Raw genomic sequence first — 18,554 nt, forward strand, 5'->3', positions numbered from 1 at the left:
GTAAAATTAATTTTGACATTTGTTTACTATTTTTACACAAACACATTATACATTCATGCAAAATGTTTTTTGTATTTAAATTTATGACAGGTAATCACCAGAAAATATATATTTATAGCTGCACTTGATACTACTCCATGTCTAAAATTACATATTTATTTTTAATAATTAATGCTGCATTATTTGCAATTCTTGTAGGTGTGAAATGAGGTGGTATTGTAATTGCTGCAGATCTGCTTAAGCACTACTGACTTCTTCACAACAATTTTGTACATGGTCAGATTTGTGCAGTAGCAGAAGCAAAGCACCCATGTTTAAAGGAGCCAGCCTCTTAGTCTGGTTATTATGGTTGGCAGACCAGCTTAAAATATAAAATGGACAATTACAGGACAACATTAAGGTCCCTTGGATGCCCTGAGCTGAATTCATTAAAGAAGCAGTTGCAGGAAAAGTCTTCAGCAAGAAATATTAAAAAACCCAAGAAGGCTGAAGTGAATTGTCTTCCACCTTATCCAGCTGGGGAAATAAAACAAAGTCTTGAAAAAGAAAGAGAGGAGCTTATGAGTGAGGTGAGGAAGAAAGATAATCACAGTGTTATCACCCAAAAAATGGCCAAAACATTTTCTCTCCGAAGGATTGAAGATTTCAAAGCAAGATGGCCAGCTCTCTTCAATGCCACTCAGGTACTGAAAAAAATGTAAGTAATTTATCTTCTAAATTATTTTGCATTGTTAAAGTTCCTTTTTTTCTGTGTAATATGGTGTAGTTTTAGAGCTTTTTAAATAAACAGTTGTTTGTTATCATTTCAGAATTGTTTGTAATTAGTTCCACTTTATGGTTTGTGTTCTATGTGTGCAGATCAGCAAAGAATTCCAAAGAATCCCAACAATCCATCTGGTTGCAAAGTTTACGTCTTCCCTGGATAAATTCACACCAAGGCTGATAAGCATTTTCCGTAATAAGGGAGGTGCCGTAGAAAAAGAAATCCACATGATGCTAGATATCTTATGGGGTAAGAAACATAAGTACATTCTTGCAGAGATATTTATTAAATGACCTGGTTTGGTTGCTTTTTCACAATGCCTCTTAATACTGATTTAAACAGGAAAATACTCTCCACAACTGCGGTGGGTTGGCACCCTGCCCGGGATTGGTTCCTGCCTTGTGCCCTGTGTTGGCTGGGATTGGCTCCAGCAGACCCCCGTGACCCTGTGTTCGGATTCAGCGGGTTGGAAAATGGATGGATGGAATACTCTCCACAAGTGAAGAGAGCTTGTTCTCTGCTGTGTGATAAAGTACCTTGGTGAAAATGTGGAGGATCTTCTCAGAGTACAGTATGTGGTAAGTGGATCAGTTTTATTTTTTTTCCTCTTCTGTTTGCGGAGATAGAGCCGGTATCTCAATATTGCATTGACTGAGTGGAGTTAAAAAAACAAAAAAAAAACTCTAATCTATACAATGACAACTTTAAGAAACTAATAAATAAAATATATACTACTATAATATGTTAGTAACACTATATTCTTTCACTCAGTAGTTTATATTACTTTAATTTTTCTTTGCTTTGACAGTATATTGCACTGTTGCATGTCAAAAATAACACATATGGATGCTGATGCATAAAACATTGAAAACCAAAGAAATGGCCAAGTCAAGTTTAGAAAAGGCTTGAAAGAAAAGCAATTGATTTCATTTGTTGGGTGATGCCCTCTACACTGGATGTCATCCATCCTGATTATAAAACATTAGTAATCTGAAATTTTTTCACGAACACTTTGATATTGTTTGGTACTATATAGAATTAGTTTCTATTAAATTGTATTGTGTCACGATTTGCTTTGCTTTTTTTGCTTTAAAACCTGAAATTGAAATTCTTCTCAGCCAGCTCTACCAGTGTAGGACAAGGAACAGTTAAAGTGTTTATTTTTTGGTGGAGTATTCCTTTGAAATGTAGATGTATTTGTTATTGATATTAATTATGGCATTTTATTTTCTTTAGGATGTTGAAGCTGATAGTATTCAGTCTGACTGGAGTCAGTATACTCTCAAACTAATTGTGGCAAAGCATGAAGGAGCTCCTGATGCAGAACCAGCAGATGTTGGTGTGACTGTTGAGTAAACTAAATCTGTAAATAATTTTGGTGAATTTGCAACAGCATGTGCCATGTTACTATGTGTTATATATTCACTGAATCTAAGTTACCCTAAAGAGCTCAGATATAGCCAGTCAGTCATTTCCTATCCTGCTATATCCTAACTACAGGGTCACGGGGGTCTGCTGGAGCCAATCCCAGCCAGCACAGGGCACAAGGCAGGAACCAATGCCAGACAGGGCGCCAACCCACCACAGAGCTCAGATATACTTTAGAAGTATTCCAAAAATTGTTTTTGGAATTGAGTGGTCTCAAACGTAGCTCAAAAGTTCTTTCTTTAAAAAACAGGTTAATGTGCTAATGTTACTGCTTTATTTTTTTGCATCAGCTTTATTTACTGCAATATTAGAAGACCATATTGTTTTGTATATACAGGGTATGACCATATTTTGGTCAAAAAAAGCATTGTTTACTGGATTTTTTTTTGTATTTACCTACCAATATAGAGGCCCTATTTTACATAAGAATTTGTTAAGGTGGGCTGCACGGTGGCACAGCAGTAGTGATGCTGCCTCACAGTTAGGAGACCTGGGTTCGCTTCCCAGGTCCTCCCTGCATGGATTTTGCATGTTCTCCCTGTGTCTGTGTGGGTTTCCTCTGGGTGCTCCGGTTTCCTCCCAGAGTCCAAAGACATGCAGCTTAGGTGCATTGGCAATCCTAAATTGTGCTTGGTGTGTGTGTGCCCTGCGGTGAGCTGGCGACATGCCCGGGGTTTGTTCCTGCCTTGCGCCATGTGTTGGCTGGGATTGGCTCCAGCAGACCCCCATGACCCTGTAGTTAGGATATAGCGGGTTGGATAATGGATGGATGGCCCTACTTTACACAAGATTTTGTTAAGGTTATTAAGTTTACAGCTTCACAGTTAACCTTATTTTGTAAAAGTTACATACTGTGAACTAGCAAACATTTAGAAGGAAATGAACAATTTGGATTGTAAAGTAAATTTCAGTGTTAATGAGCCCATAAGATGGCTGTAGGCTTTTGCGAAGAGAAAACAAAGGTAAAATAAAATCTACATTGTAATTACTGTTATTTGTAAAGAAAAATATTGTAATAATATTTTATACATTAAAATACAAAAACTATACTCTTGTGCTTTTTGTGCTTTTTTCCACTTTTATGACTTCTGTTTGAAAAGGTAAGAATATTGAGTTACGCTTACTCAAAAAAATTATGGCAATCAATTGCGTAAACCTTTTTAAGTTTATTCCAATTAAAATCTTGTGTAACTTATACATACACCATTTGAGTAGGGTTAAATTATGAACACTAGTTGTTTCAACTTAAAAAAGTAATAATTTTGTAAAAGAAAATGTTAGTTAATCCAACAAATTCTTATCACATTTTTATTTTCACTCAACTCAAAAAGCAATGTTAAATTTACATTAATACCATTGTAGGATTTACTTAAAAGTAGTGTTAGTTGAAAGAACTTAAAAAGGTGAATGCAATTGATTGCCATAATTTTTTTAAGTTTATCCAACAAGTTATTTTTTTCAGTATATCTATCTATCTATCTATCTATCTATCTATCTATCTATCTATCTATCTATCTATCTATCATATAGTGCCTTTCGTCTATCTATCTATCTATCATATAGTGCCTTTCGTCTATCTATCTATCTATCTATCTATCTATCTATCTATCTATCTATCTATCATATAGTGCCTTTCGTCTATCTATCTATCTATCATATAGTGCCTTTCGTCTATCTATCTATCTATCTATCTATCTGTCATATAGTGCCTTTCGTCTATCTATCTATCTATCTATCTATCTATCTATCTATCTATCTATCTATCTATCTATCTATCTATCTATCTGTCATATAGTGCCTTTTGTCTATCTATCTATCTATCTATCATATAGTGCCTTTCGTCTATCCTATCTATCTATCTATCTATCTATCTATCTATCTATCTATCTATCATATAGTGCCTTTCGTCTATCTATCTATCTATCTATTATATAGTGTCTTTCACATCTATCTATCTATCTCTATCTATCTATCTGTCATATAGTGCCTTTTATCTATCTATCTATCTATCTATCTATCTATCTATCTATCTATCTATCTATCTATCTATCTATCTATCAAGTAGGAAAGTTGGAGTCTTAGTGCTCTTTTGTATTCCTCCCTGCCGGATGTTCCGATTTCACGCCGTCTCCCTCCTGTTCCCGGTTTCGCTTTCAAATCTCGATCGCTCATTTTATTTACAGCCCTGAAGACAGGCTCGCACATGCGCAGATCGTCCCCTTCGTATTCACTTGCGCACCCTTCGAGTTGTTAAAAGTCAATCAACGGCTCGCTCGCGACGGACAAATGAATTTGTAAAATAAAATTAGCGGATGAATGGATTGATGGATGGTCGTCAGTTCTTACTCGGTGGGTCTAAGAAGGGGGGGTGCGTGTCGAATAAGTGAAATAGCTGAGCGTCATGTGTTCATTTTTCAAAAAGCAAAAAAAAAAGTTCGGATTAAGTTTCCCAGGCAAGTGGTGAGGGAGGTCGGGGGGGGGGGGGGGGGGTGATTGGGGGAGGGGGTGTCGAGTGTTACCAAAAAAAGCAATTGAACAACACATTAACGTGAGTGGTGGCGGAGGGGGTGGGCCAGGGGTGCCGCTAGAGCTGCGCAGAAGGCTGAAGCGGACAGTCAGTCAGACGGCCGGCGGCCCCAGGGCTTCGAGCAGCGAACGCACTTCTCGTCGGGATCTGAGCGGCGGTCAACATGGGCAAAGGGGTAAGGCACCTTATACGGTCTCTTAGTGCGGCACGCTCGCCTGATCAGTCGGGCAGCGCTATAAGCTGATGCGTTAAGTTAATAAAATGACCATTTCTGAAGAGAGAGACGATTCAATAATGATTTCAGAGGAGTCCTGTAGTGCTAAGAACTGAATAAGCCGCAACGGGCAAATTTGGCCGACTTCATTATAACTGAAGCCCACTTTGAAACTAACCAAACACCGTTAAACGTTTCATTGCATTACTGCTCCTTGCAAATGACAAACGTGATTCCCTGATGTGGCTTCGAATGTCCATTTTTGGAAGTTTCTACGCGGCGTTGAACTTTCCACGCGGGGGGCGCAGACTTTGGTTGCGGACACGAAGGAGTTAATTTACGTTGTAATGAAAGGCTGAGTGTTTCGTGGGATTAAAGTGCCTGAGCAAGTCCGGCCAAATGCGTGACGTTGGTGGGTCTGTCGGCCGGCCGGCGGGTCGGCAGCGTGCTGTGAACAAACCTGCTAGTGGAGCGCTTGACAGACGGAATGGGGGGCGACTGGGCGGAGTAGAAGGCGGGGGCACAGCTTTACTGGGGAGATCGCGGAGAAAAAAAAGAGAGAAACATTCAGGGCACGGCAGTCGGAAAACCACGAAGAAGAAGAAGAACAAGCTATTCGAACGTTGGGCCGGGAATTTCTTTAGAATCCACAAATTGGGAATGTGACTGTAAAGACAAGGGACAGTGGGGGTAAAAAAAAAATCAAATTTGGGGCGTGGCTTTACGGTGCAAAGTGAAAAGGGGGCGTGTCGTCATTTTTATATTTATCCATCCATTTTCATAACTGGCATATCCAAGGCAGGGGTAGCAGCAGGTGCGGGTCTCCTGTCTCACTAAAGCTTAAGCTTCAGGATCTCTAATGCCGTAGGGGGCTCTAGAAGCCGCTATAATGTTCACCCTCCCCATAACTCAAACTATAAGGCATAGGAAATTTTTATTCATACCAGTGACTTTTAACATTTGAGATAATCCCATATGGCAATCTGAGGCCTAGTGGTTAAAATTATTTATGGTGATCTGTTGTGGGACAACCCCATTGAAGAAGATGACAGGGGGTCACCCAGACCTCATTGCTGGTTGTGAAGGGGCCCCCATAACAATTTAAACTGCAGGGTCCCGTAAATGCAGGTCCGGCAGTGGGTAGCAGGGAACAATCCAAGGATGGGGTGCCAGCCCATCACAGGGTGACAACACACACACATCAGGGGTCAATTTGGCATCACCAGTCCTCCAGGTCATTGGAGTGGAGATCCACACAGACATGGGGAGAACATAAAACTGTATGCATGGTGCACTCAAGACTTGAACCCTGGTCAGCACCACTGCTCCTGTGCCACCCTGATATACATATTGTAAAGACCCCTTGTGGGGCACAGTGAGACCACTTTACAGCAGGCTGCTCAGATCGTCAGTGGTGGCACAAGCTCCCGCTTGCTTTGCCCCTTACACACATCACCCATCTACACCTCACTCTGGTCTCCTCTGGTCAGTGGTAACCAATGTGCCATGCTGGCTCTGTGAGCCCCAGTCCAGGATCCACATCCAAGGTGGTAAGACATCAGGGTCAATGGGCTTTGCAGCTGGGAGATGCAAACAAAGTGCTGGGTCTGTGCCCAAACACTGCTCATGGGGCTGCTTTTATTGTTGGCTTTTCCACATATTTCCACCCCCTCAGACAGTCTTTGGCCCCTTGAGGAGCGTGCCCCCTCACTCACACACACACTCACATCAGGCCAATGCAGTGATGCCAATGTCTTTGAATGGTGGCACGAAACCCACACAGACGTGTGGAGAACAGGCAAGCACACGTATGCAGGGAGCACCGGGGACTTGAAAATTGGACCTCTTGTTGTCAGGTAGCAACGCTGTCACGACAGTAATGATATGAGGGAGCGCAGCACAGTGAGTTGGGCTTAGGGTTAGGGTCTGCCAGCCATTTAATGGAAAAAAAAGAAGAAATGTGCCAAAAAAGAGCAGGTTAATGGCAGTGCCAAGGGCATTGAGGTTTTCTCAGGTGTGGTGCTTCTGAGGAGGAGCAGCTCCATCTCTCCCCAGTCGCAGGGGCAAACTGAACATCTCCATCCAGTAGTCTCCATGTTTTAATTGGGACCTCCCAGAAGTGGGGGGCTTCTTGGCAGGAAGAGGAAGTGAAGTCAGAAATCCTCCACCTGACTCTCTCCTGCACTGTGGGTGGTAAAGAAAAATGCATCAAGTGACAGCGCCCCCTTCTGGAGTCAGACTGGCATGGCCTACCTGTTGACAGCCCTCAAGATGTCTCCTAAGTGGAGCTGCTCCACCACAGGCGGCCTGTCAGCCCATTAGGAAACATTGGCGGCCACATAGGCTTGCTGTCACCAGAAGGGCGCTGTTTATGAGAATTAAGAGGCACGCGGTCCGTTTGAAGACCCTCCTTGCCTCTGTGGATACTGAGGGGCACCATTTTAATAACTCAAGGGGTACACGCTCCAGACAGTGAGGGGGATAATAATAATAAGTCTAATAATACTCTATCTATCTATCTATCTATTATATAGTGCCTTTCATAACTATCTATCTATCTATTATATAGTGCCTTTCATATCTATCTATCTATCTATCTATCTATCTATCTATCTATCTATCTATCTATCTATCTATCTATTATATAGTGCCTTTCACATCTATCTATCTATCTATCTATCTATCTATCTATCTATCTATCTATCTATCTATCTATTATATAGTGCCTTTCACATCTATCTATCTATCTATCTATCTATCTATCTATCTATCTATCTATCTATCTATCTATCTATTATATAGTGCCTTTCATATCTATCTATCTATCTATCTATCTATCTATCTATCTATCTATCTATCTATCTATCTATCTATCTATCTATTATATAGTGCCTTTCACTCTATCTATCTATCTATCTATCTATCTATCTATCTATCTATCTATCTATTATATAGTGCCTTTCACTCTATCTATCTATCTATCTATCTATCTATCTATCTATCTATCTATCTATCTATCTATTATATAGTGCCTTTCATATCTATCTATCTATCTATCTATCTATCTATCTATCTATCTATCTATCTATCTATCTATCTATTATATAGTGCCTTTCACTCTATGTATCTATCTATCTATCTATCTATCTATCTATCTATCTATCTATCTATCTATCTATTATATAGTGCCTTTCATATCTATCTATCTATCTATCTATCTATCTATCTATCTATCTATCTATCTATCTATCTATCTATCTATCTATTATATAGTGCCTTTCATATCTATCTATCTATCTATCTATCTATCTATCTATCTATCTATCTATCTATCTATCTATCTATCTATTATATAGTGCCTTTCACTCTATCTATCTATCTATCTATCTATCTATCTATCTATCTATCTATCTATCTATCTATCTATCTATCTATTATATAGTGCCTTTCATATCTATCTATCTATCTATCTATCTATCTATCTATCTATCTATCTATCTATCTATCTATCTATCTATCTATCTATCTTATATAGTGCCTTTCACATCTATCTATCTATCTATCTATCTATCTATCTATCTATCTATCTATCTATCTATCTATCTATCTATCTATCTATCTATCTATGTGTGCTGTTTTGGTAACTCGAGGGGCGCACGCTCCACATGCCTAGGGGGACACCTAGGGTGACACTTAGGGCTTCATGGGGGCTGTGCTTGACACTCTCTCTCTCTCTGTATACATATATAGTGGCCTGTAGGGGACAAAGACGTGAGTTTCGGGTCCAAACTTTATTTATTTTAAAGGGAATACCTTAAACAGATTTCATGCCCTTCCACAATGGCCAATCACGATACAATTCTTTCTTATTTATTTTTGATCTCCTTTTCTCCTGTACTCTGTTCTGCTCCTCTCGAGGAGAGTGATGTCCTGACTCCAACCCTGCTAGGTGAGGCAGAATGGCCTCCTGTCATGGCTGTGTTTAAGCTTGATATCGCAGCACTTCTGTGGGCTGATGTGGCTCTAACAGTAGCAGGTCCAGAACTGAATGCCAGCCACTGGCTGTTGTGGTGCCCACATGGATGTGGCGTCAGAAGAGGCGGGACTCCCGAAGACCCCCGGCATGTGTCGTCATTGCATTTTGATGGACTCGTCCTCCAGTCTCGAGCAGTTGGTCCGTGCAGTGTCTCACAACCCATCCTCATTGTGTCCCCTTGCTCTGAGCCCCCAACATACTCCCTCAGCACACGTATGTGACACCAGCCTGTTAAAGCGTAAGAGACGTTTGGAACAAAAAAGATGAAATGAACAAAGACCATAGCGGTCACAAGAGTCATTGCTTTTAGAAGTCACTTCTGAGGTTGGTGTCACTTAAATGTGATCAAAGGTGTAAGTGGTGGGACTTCAGTCTGAAGGAAGTAACTTCAAAAATTCTTCCGGTCCAGTGCAAGGGGTAAAAGAAGGGAGGTTGTTTGTGACAGTGCCACCTCGCTCTCTGGAGGGGAATTACATGTTTCACAAGAAGATGTCCCCTAAGTGTGCATGCCTGACTCTAAAAAAATATATCTATGTATACATAAGTAAGTGTGTGTAATAATATAATATATCAGTCCATAGCAGCATTGATAACCAGCAGGATTTTTACTCCTATTGAGATCTGATGTGTTTTCAAAGGGTTCCTTTCATATTTTTGAGTAGTGTATATATACTGTATATATTACAATAAATACGCATTAGTCAGCCCAAAGAGTAAGGGGACCTCTATTTAATGACGGTGTTAGAAACACGATGAACATAAGTAGCCACTCAAGGATGCAAGCGAATGGCTGTTTGCTGTGTAAAAACAGGAAAGCTTGTCAGATGAGAAGGACGCTTGTGGAGGCGGAGCTGATCTCTCAGAAGGGGTGGGGCTTCCTGGGCTGTACAGGAAGTGAGGTCACTCGTCTTCAGGCCGGAGTCCCTCTGAAGTGTGGAAAGGGAGACTTTGTTAACAACAGCGCCCTCTGTCTTCTCAGAGTGGAATTACTTATCTGGTCAGAGCCTTGAAGATGCCCTCCTAAGCACACATGTGTTCAGATACACAGAGACATGTTGTATTTATGGAAAGGTTTTGCTGTAAAAGAAATTATTTTATAATTATATTTTAAAATGATTTTAAAATCGTACCTTCCGCAAAGAATGCCAATAAGTGCGATCTCACTGTCCCACAGGACGCATTCAGTTGTTTGTTCTTGTAACTCTGGTGCCAGCATGGCAGTGACATTTCTGAAATGCCATGTGATGTGAGGGTGTCTGCCATGTATACTGTGACCCTGAATGGCACCAGGCGTTCCTCCCCAAGCTGTGTTATGTTTATTTGTACAAAGGAGATGGAAGAGCCACCCACATAAGTCATTTGGGTTTAAACCCTAAAAGGCAATGAGGGCTTAATGGATGTGAGACAAAGGGCAGGTCTGAGTACCAGGCTGGTATAGCAGTTGGCAGTCTACTCCAGCACATGCTTGAAAAGTAATTGCTGTACTGGAGCTGCTGGAATTTTACTTCTGAGAGCGAGTTTGACGGCAGGTTGACTTTTTCATTGAAGATGGCGTCCCCTTCTGCTGGACTGACCCCACATGAACATCCAGAACTGGCACAATCCTCACGCACAGCACATTTGTCGATTATCAAGTTGCCGCTGTCTGACCTTCTGTCTCGGAAAAGGAGATTGTGACCGCTGCTTCAGCTTTAAATGGCAAACATCCACACAAAGTGTTCACCTGCATTGGAGCTGGTGAGGTCAGCACCCACTATGGCGCCTCCTACTGGCAGCAGGAGCGATGGAGAAAAGCAGAAATTGGTGTCCAGATGTAAGTGATGCTTTTTCACTTCTCTCCTAGCTAAGCTGTATCAGAAATGAAAAAAAAGGAACACAATGGGGGTCCTGGGGTCAGACCCTCTTATGTGGGAAGTTATTGAAGAAAAACTGCTATTGTATCTTGAGATGCAAGGTCTCTCTTGCGGTTACATTTTGTTATTGAAATGGGACACTTAATCTCACATTACATGACTTTTGGTCCAAGGGGACGTCAATCGTGATATCTGCAGTTAATGTTCTCCTCTTCTGAGGATACTGATTACATGACATCTGATTGGAAGGGGTGTCAAACTCAACAACTGCTGATGATGATCTCCTTGCTCTAATGATGTGACATTCGATGACCACTAGTTGGAGTGGACGTCAAGCTTGACACCTACTAGATGACCTCTTTATCTGAAAATATCAGATTACGCATCTTCTAGTTGCAGGGGACCTCAAACGTGATGACCACAATTGCTGATCCCCCTCTTCCGAGAATGTCAGATTACACGACTTCCAGTTGGAGGGGATGTCAAACTAAATGACAGCGGTTGCTGATCCTCCTCTTCCATGGATGTCAGATTACACAAATTCTCATTAGATGGGATATCAAATTGATGATTGCAATTGGTGATACTTCTCTTTAAAGAGTGTCAAATTACACGACTTTTAGTTAACGGGAGTGTCAAACTTGGTGACTGCATCGTTGATCTGCTTGTCTGAGGATGTCAGATGACACGGTTTCTAGTCTGAGGGGACTTCAGACTTGATGACCACAGTTGCTGATCCCCCTCTCCTGAAGATATCAGATTACATGACTTCTGGATGAGGGGTGTTGATGAACTCCTTATCTACGGGTGTCAGATTAGATGACCTCAAGTGGGAGTGGAGGCCAAATGTGACTACTACATTAGATGATCTCCCTTAGCTGAGAATATCAGATTACACAGCATCTACTTTTTTGGGCAGGTGTCAAACTTGATGAGTGCAGTTGCTGATTCATCTCTTACGAGAATGTCAAATTACTTCTAAATGAAGGGAGTGTCAAATTTGATGAGTACATCATTCACTTCCTTGTCTGAGAACATCATATTACACGACTTCTAGACTGATGGGCTGTCAGACCTGGTGGCCACAATTGTTGACCCTCCACACCCAAAGATATCCAAGTACATGACTTCTAGATGGAGGGGATGTCAGACTCGATGACCGCAGTTTCTGATCCCCCTCTTCCAAGGATGTCAGATTACACACATTCTATTTGGGTGAGATGTCAGACTTGATGACCATATTTGCTGGTCCCCCTCTTCCGAGAATGTCAGATTACACAACTTCCAGTTGGAGGGGATGTCAAACTAGATGACAGCGGTTGCTGATCCTCCTCTTCCATGGATGTCAGATTACACAAATTCTCATTGGATGCAATTGTCAAATTGATGACCACAAATGCTGATTCTTCTCTTTCAAGAGTGTCAAATTACACGACTTTTAGTTAACAGGAGTGTCAAACTTGGTGACTGCAGTTGTTGATCTCCTTGTCTGAGGATGTCAGATGGCACAACTTCACGTCTGAGGGGACTTCAAACTTGATGACCACAGTTGAGGAACTCCCCCTCTCCTGAAGATATCAAATGACATGACTTTTGGATGAAGGGGGTTGATGATTTCCTCATCTATGGATGTCAGATTAGATGACCTCTAGACAGAATGGATGACAAACTTGATGACCACAGTTTCTGATCCCCCTCTTCCAAGGATGTCAGATTACGCACATTCTAGTTGGGTGAGATGTCAGACTTGATGACCAGAATTACTGATCTCACTCTTTGACTTTTACTTAAAGGGAGCGTCACACTTGGTGACTAGGTTTTTGATCTCCTTGTCTGAGGATGTCAGATGACACGACTTCTGCTCTGAGGGGACTGGAAACCTGACGGCCACAGTTGCTGATCCCCCTTTCCTGAAGATATCAGATTATATGACTTCTAGATGAAGGGGGTTGATGATTTCCTCATCTACGGATGTCAGATTAGATGACTTCTTGTCAGAGTGGATGTCAAACTTGACTACTACATTAGACGATCTCCCTGTCTGAGAATATCAGATTACACAGCATCCAGTTGTAGAGGATGTCAAATTTGGTGCGTGCAGCTTCTGATTCATCTGTTATTTCTAAATGAAGGGAGTGTCAAACATGATGACTGCATTGTTGATCTCCTGCCTGAGGACGTCTTATTACATGACTTCTAGTCTGATGGGCTCAGACCTGACGACCGCAGTTGCTGATCCTCCCCTCCCAGAGATATCCAATTACTTGACTTCTAGATGGAGGGGGTGTCAAACTTGATGAATGAGTTTGATGATCTTCTCCTCCTCTGAGGATGGCAGATTTTGACTTCTAGTTGGAGGGGTTGTCAAACTTGACAATCATAGTTGATGATCTCCCTACCTGACTACACAATTTCTAGATTACATGACTTCTAATCTAACACTCTTGGACAAGGAGATCAGCAGCTTTAGTTGTCATGGAGGTCATTAACTCTAATTGATATGTTTGATGTCCACTCCAACTAAGGAGTTGTATAATCTGACATTTGACATGTAATCTGACTACAGTCATCACGTTTGACATCCCCTTTGACCCTGAAGTCGTGTAGTATGACAGCCTTGGACGAGGACATCATCAACTACAATTGTCAAGTTTGACATCCTCTCTCACTAGAAGTCGTGTAATCTGACATCCTTGAATGAAGAGATCAGCAACTTCATTTCTCAAGGAGATCAGCAGCTCTGCTTGTTATGTTTGACGTCCCCTCCAAGTAGGAAGTTGTGTCATCTGACATCTTCAGACGAGGAGATGAACAATGCAGTCATCCTTGGAAGGGGGGAATCAGAAACTGTGGTCATCAAGTTTGACATCCCCTCCAACTGGAAGTCATGTCATCTGACATCCTGGGAAGGAGAGGGATTAGCAATTGCGGTCATCAGGTTTGACATCCCCTCCAACTGGATGTTGTGTAATCTGATATTCTCTGATAAGGTGATCATCTAATGTAGTTGTCAAGTTTGACATCCACTCCAACTTGAGGTCATCTAAGATGACATCCTTAGATAAGGAGATCATCAAACCCCTTCATCCAGAAGTCATGTAATCTGATATCTTCAGGAGAGGGGAGATCTGCAACTGTGGTCGTCAAGTTTCAAGTCCCCACAGACTTCAGACGAGGAGATCAACATTCTAGTCACCAAGTTTGACACTCCCGTTAATTAAAAGTCATGTAATTTGACATTCTCAAAAGAGAAGGATCAGCAATTGTGGTCATCAATTTGTCATCCCATCCAATGAGAATTTGTGTAATCTGACATCCATGGAAGAGGAGGATCAGCAATTGTGGTCATCCCATTTGACGTCCCCTCCAACTAGAAGATGCGTAATCTGATTTTTTCAGATAAAGAGGTCATCTAGTAGGTGTCAAGCTTGACGTCCACTCCGACTAGTGTTCATCGAATGATACATCATTAGATTGAGGAGATCATCATCCACAGTTGTCGAGTTTGACACCCCCTCCAATCAGAAGTCATGTAATCGGATATCCTCGGAAGAGGAGAACATTAACTGCAGATATCACGATTGACATCCCCTCGGACCAAAAGTCATGTAATGTGAGATTAAGTGTCCCATTTCAATAACAAAATGTAATCGAGGAGATCAACAATTCAGTCACCAAGTTTGACACTCCCATTAACTAAAAGTCGTGTAATTTGTCATTCTCGAAAGAGAAGGATCAACAATTGCGGTCATCAATTTGTCATCCCATCCAATGAGAATTTGTGTAATCTGACATTATTGGAAGAGGGGGATCAGCAACTGTTGTCATCATGTTTGACGTCCCCTCCAACTGGAAGTCGTGTAATCTGACATCCTCAAACGAGGAGATCAGCATCTGCAGTCATTATGTTTGACACCCCCTTTGACCCAGAAGTCATGTAGTCTGACACCCTTGGATGAGGACAACATCAACAGCAGTTGTCAAGTTTGACATCCTCCCTCACTAGAAGTCATGTAATCTGACATCTTTGAATGAAGAGATCGACAGCTTCATTTGTTTGGTGCTCCCTCCAACTAGGAAGTTGTGTAATCTGTCATCTTCAAATGAGAAGGTCAGCAACTGGGGATATGATGTTTGAGGTCCCCTCCCATTAGAAATCATGTAATCTGATGTCCTCAGAAGAGAAGATCAGGAATTTCCATTGCTTGCGGTTGTCCAGGTCGACATCCTCTCCAACAAGAAGTTGTGTAATCTGACATTCTTTAATGAGGACATCATCAACTCCAGCCGTCAGCTCTGACACCCTTACACGACTTGTAGTCGGGAATCTGACATCCTCAAACGAGGAGATCAGCAACAGCAGTTACTAAGGTTTGAGGTCCCCTCCGATTAGAAATCATGTAATTTCAGTTGTCAAGGACACCATCTCCTGCAGTTGTCCATTTTGACATCCTCTCCAACAAGACGTTGTGTAATCTTTGCATGAGGACATCATCAACTGCAGCCGTTGAGTTCGACACCCTCCCCAAAGAGAAGTCCTATAATCTGACATCCTCAAACGAGGAGAGCAGCAACTTCAGTTGTCCATTTTGACATCTCCTCCGTTTAGAGGTGTGTAGTCTGACTCCCCCGGATGAGGAGATCATCAAGTCTGACATCCCCTCCAACCAGAAGAGGTGCAAGATGATGTTCTCAGATAAGGAGGTCATCTAGTTGTCAAGTCTGACATCCGACTACTCCAACTGGTGGTCCTCTAATCTTACATCCTTAGATGAGGAGCTCATCAACTGTAGTTGTCAAGTTTGACACCCCCCTGTGAAAACTGTGTAATGTGAAAGTTGCTCAAGTGTCCCATTTCAATGAAGTATTTAACCCTAAAAATGACCTCGGCTCTCAAGGGACGATAGCACATTTATCTTCAATAACCTCCCACCTAAGAGGATTTGACCTCAAGACCACCACTGGGCTGTAATTTGACATCTCCAATGTACTTCTAGTAAGAGGAGGAAATATCTCTCAAAAGTGAGGTGACCTCCTGGATATGCAGACTGCGAACGTGAAACGTGAGGCCTGTCGAGTTAAAGATGGCAGCCATGTGAGTGGCACCTGCAGAGGAAGAAGAAGAAGAAGAAGAAGAAGAAGATAGGACAGCTCTGCACTCTTAAACACACCGGCTCTTACTGGGTTGTGGGGTTCCTCGTGGATCCCTTTCTTCACAAAGACGTATTTCAAACCATCTCCAAAATGGCAGATCTTGGTATGTGGTGGTTAATACCTACCAAAAGGTGGGCCAAAAGTGGTGAACCAGTGAACCAGCGATAAGGTCATGGGTGCCCAAGGCTCATTGGGAGTGAAGGCTGGTCCGATTCTACAAAAGAAGTACCGTGGCAAAAATGGCTGAAAATCTTAAAAGCTGGCCAGGAAGAAATGTGTCTGAACTTCAAGGGCTCTTTGGCTTTGTGAAGGATATGTGGACAAACCGGAAATCTGTAATGTCCAGAAGGTGACCTAGCAGGACATGACAAATCAAGTAACTTCAGCTTCACCCACTTATATTGCATATGCAGCAAAGGTCCTTGCAAAATTGGGAATCCTCTGGATTTCACAAGTTTTCTAAAGCCCAAAATCACACAAGGAGTGCTGCAGTGGTGCCTTCTGACAGCCCCCCCAGCCTTCACTCTCCAAGAAGATAAGAAAAAGGGAAAAAAGAAGGAAGAAAGCTCGGGAAAGGAAGTTCAAAGAAAGACCCCTGTCCAGGTAGGCTGGGCATGCAATGGGTGTCGATACAACCCAATACACAGAACAGAACACAAGTTATCCTCAATACAATAGAAATATTACAAGTAAAGAGCAGAATTCAAAAGTAGATGACATCCCATAATAGGATTTGGATTTGTTCAGAGTCCTGGAGACCTCGGCCGTCAAGTTGCCTCCCCCTATTGGCCATTCCACAGCTAAAATAATCCAATGAAAGGACCTCTCTACCCGATGATTCCTGTGATTCTCCATCACAGACGACTTTACCTTAGGCAGGTAAAACAACTTGGCAGGTGGGCAGTGGGCACCAAGTTCCACATTTGGGTACTGAGAAGACAAACAGAGCAGGTGAAGGTTAGTAACAAATTCTTACTATCACATTACTTCTGTTTTAGTGCTAATGACTAACAGCAGAGATGAAGTCTGCACAGTTAATCAGCAGCTCTAGTCAGGGTGTGCTAAACTGAAGTGGTGAGTCTTTGAAGGCTGAGACTGAAGGGGCATCTCTAATAGTAGCAGGCAGACCACTCCACAGTTTAGGGGTCCTGTAACTAAAAGCTCGACCCCCCCAGACCCCCCCCCCCATTGTTATTTTATTAATCCTTGGAATCATAAGCAGACCGGCATCATGAGATCTTAATGTGCGCTCAGGTTTGTAAGTCGTGATAAGGTCAGATAAGTAAGCCAGACCTCAGCCATTTAAGGCTTTATATGTTAAAAAGGAGGATTTTAAAATCTGCCCTAAACGTAACCGGGCGCCAGTGTAAGGACTTGAGGACTGGGGTTATGTGTTCGTATTTTCTTGTTCTAATAATTCTCGCAGCAGCATTTTGGATTAACTGGCGGCTGTATAAAGAACATCCAGTGAACACTGCATTGCAGTAGTCAATCCCATTAGAAATAAAGGCATGGATTAACTTCTCAGTATCCCACATATTTAGAAAACGGAAACATTTTTAAGATGGAGGAAACCTGATTTGGACAATTTAAATGACCTGCTGGAGTCAAAGATAATGCCGAGATTGCGGGCTGATTGAGTTAAATGATGACAGTAAATTGTTGTGATCGGCGTCATTCCCTCCAATTATTAACATCTCGATTTTGTTGTTCTCCTCTATTGTGGACGAAGACTTAGACAAGACAGTAGGTGTGGTTATATAGCAGCTTTATTCTTCATCGTCACAGTGATCAGAGTTTCAGAAAAACAGGCAATCAATATTACATGACAGCGTCAGGGCTCTTCTGAACCCCGTCTGTCGGGTGGGGCAAAGTTTTTATACCCCTAGAATGCGTGATTTAGTATCATTATGGAATGCAACAGTCGACACTTTTATTATACACAATCCTTGAGCCCCTTCAACGCCCCTTGTGCAACTTGATTTCTTGGCCCCTTTGTTATGGCGTTCAGATGTAAACTAAGGGAAAACGTGATAAGGCAGACTCATGTGTGGAGTGCTTAGACCTTGAATCCTTTGAACAAATATTTTTCTGTTTGCTCAGCAAAGCATGCTGTATGGTTTCGTAAAGCTTACTTCTCAGACATGAATTAGTACAAGGGAACGAAGAGAACATTCATCTTCCACACCATCCACTCCTTTAATTCACTAACACGACTAACCAAAGGACAACATCGGCGAAAACTTCATTTGGTCTGAAAGAAAGGTAGAACTGGGCGTCATCCTGCATAACAAATCTTTAGGTAATGTGGTCCGTGTCTAAGTATCATCCACATGAATGGTGGGACCCAAGGTTTCCCAGAGCAACAAACACTGCCGCTGCCGGCTTCCCATTTTCCCATAATGCATCCTGCTGCCATCTCTTCCCCAGGTAATCGACACACACATAATGTTAAAGAAAGCGAGATTCGTCAGATCAGGCCACCTTCTTCCGTTGCTTCGTGGCCCGAGCTCTGATGCTCACGTGTCCTTTGTGGGCACTTTTGGGGTAGACGGGGATCAGCATGGGTACTCTGACTG

At 42.1% G+C, this 18,554-nt stretch overlaps 1 protein-coding gene across 1 annotated transcript in view; it reads left to right on the top strand.

Moving 5' to 3' along the window:
• The first annotated feature begins 4,742 nt into the window (after positions 1 to 4,742).
• Positions 4,743 to 18,554, top strand: part of atp1a2a (ATPase Na+/K+ transporting subunit alpha 2a) — a 119,686-nt gene continuing 105,874 nt past the window's right edge. The window contains exon 1 of the mRNA XM_051923604.1: positions 4,743 to 4,893. Coding sequence (XP_051779564.1) covers positions 4,882 to 4,893 — 12 coding nt within the window. The 5' untranslated portion in view covers positions 4,743 to 4,881. The remainder of the gene's footprint in view (positions 4,894 to 18,554) is intronic.

Source organism: Erpetoichthys calabaricus, chromosome 2 (genome assembly GCF_900747795.2).
Source record: "Erpetoichthys calabaricus chromosome 2, fErpCal1.3, whole genome shotgun sequence".
NCBI lineage: Eukaryota > Metazoa > Chordata > Cladistia > Polypteriformes > Polypteridae > Erpetoichthys > Erpetoichthys calabaricus.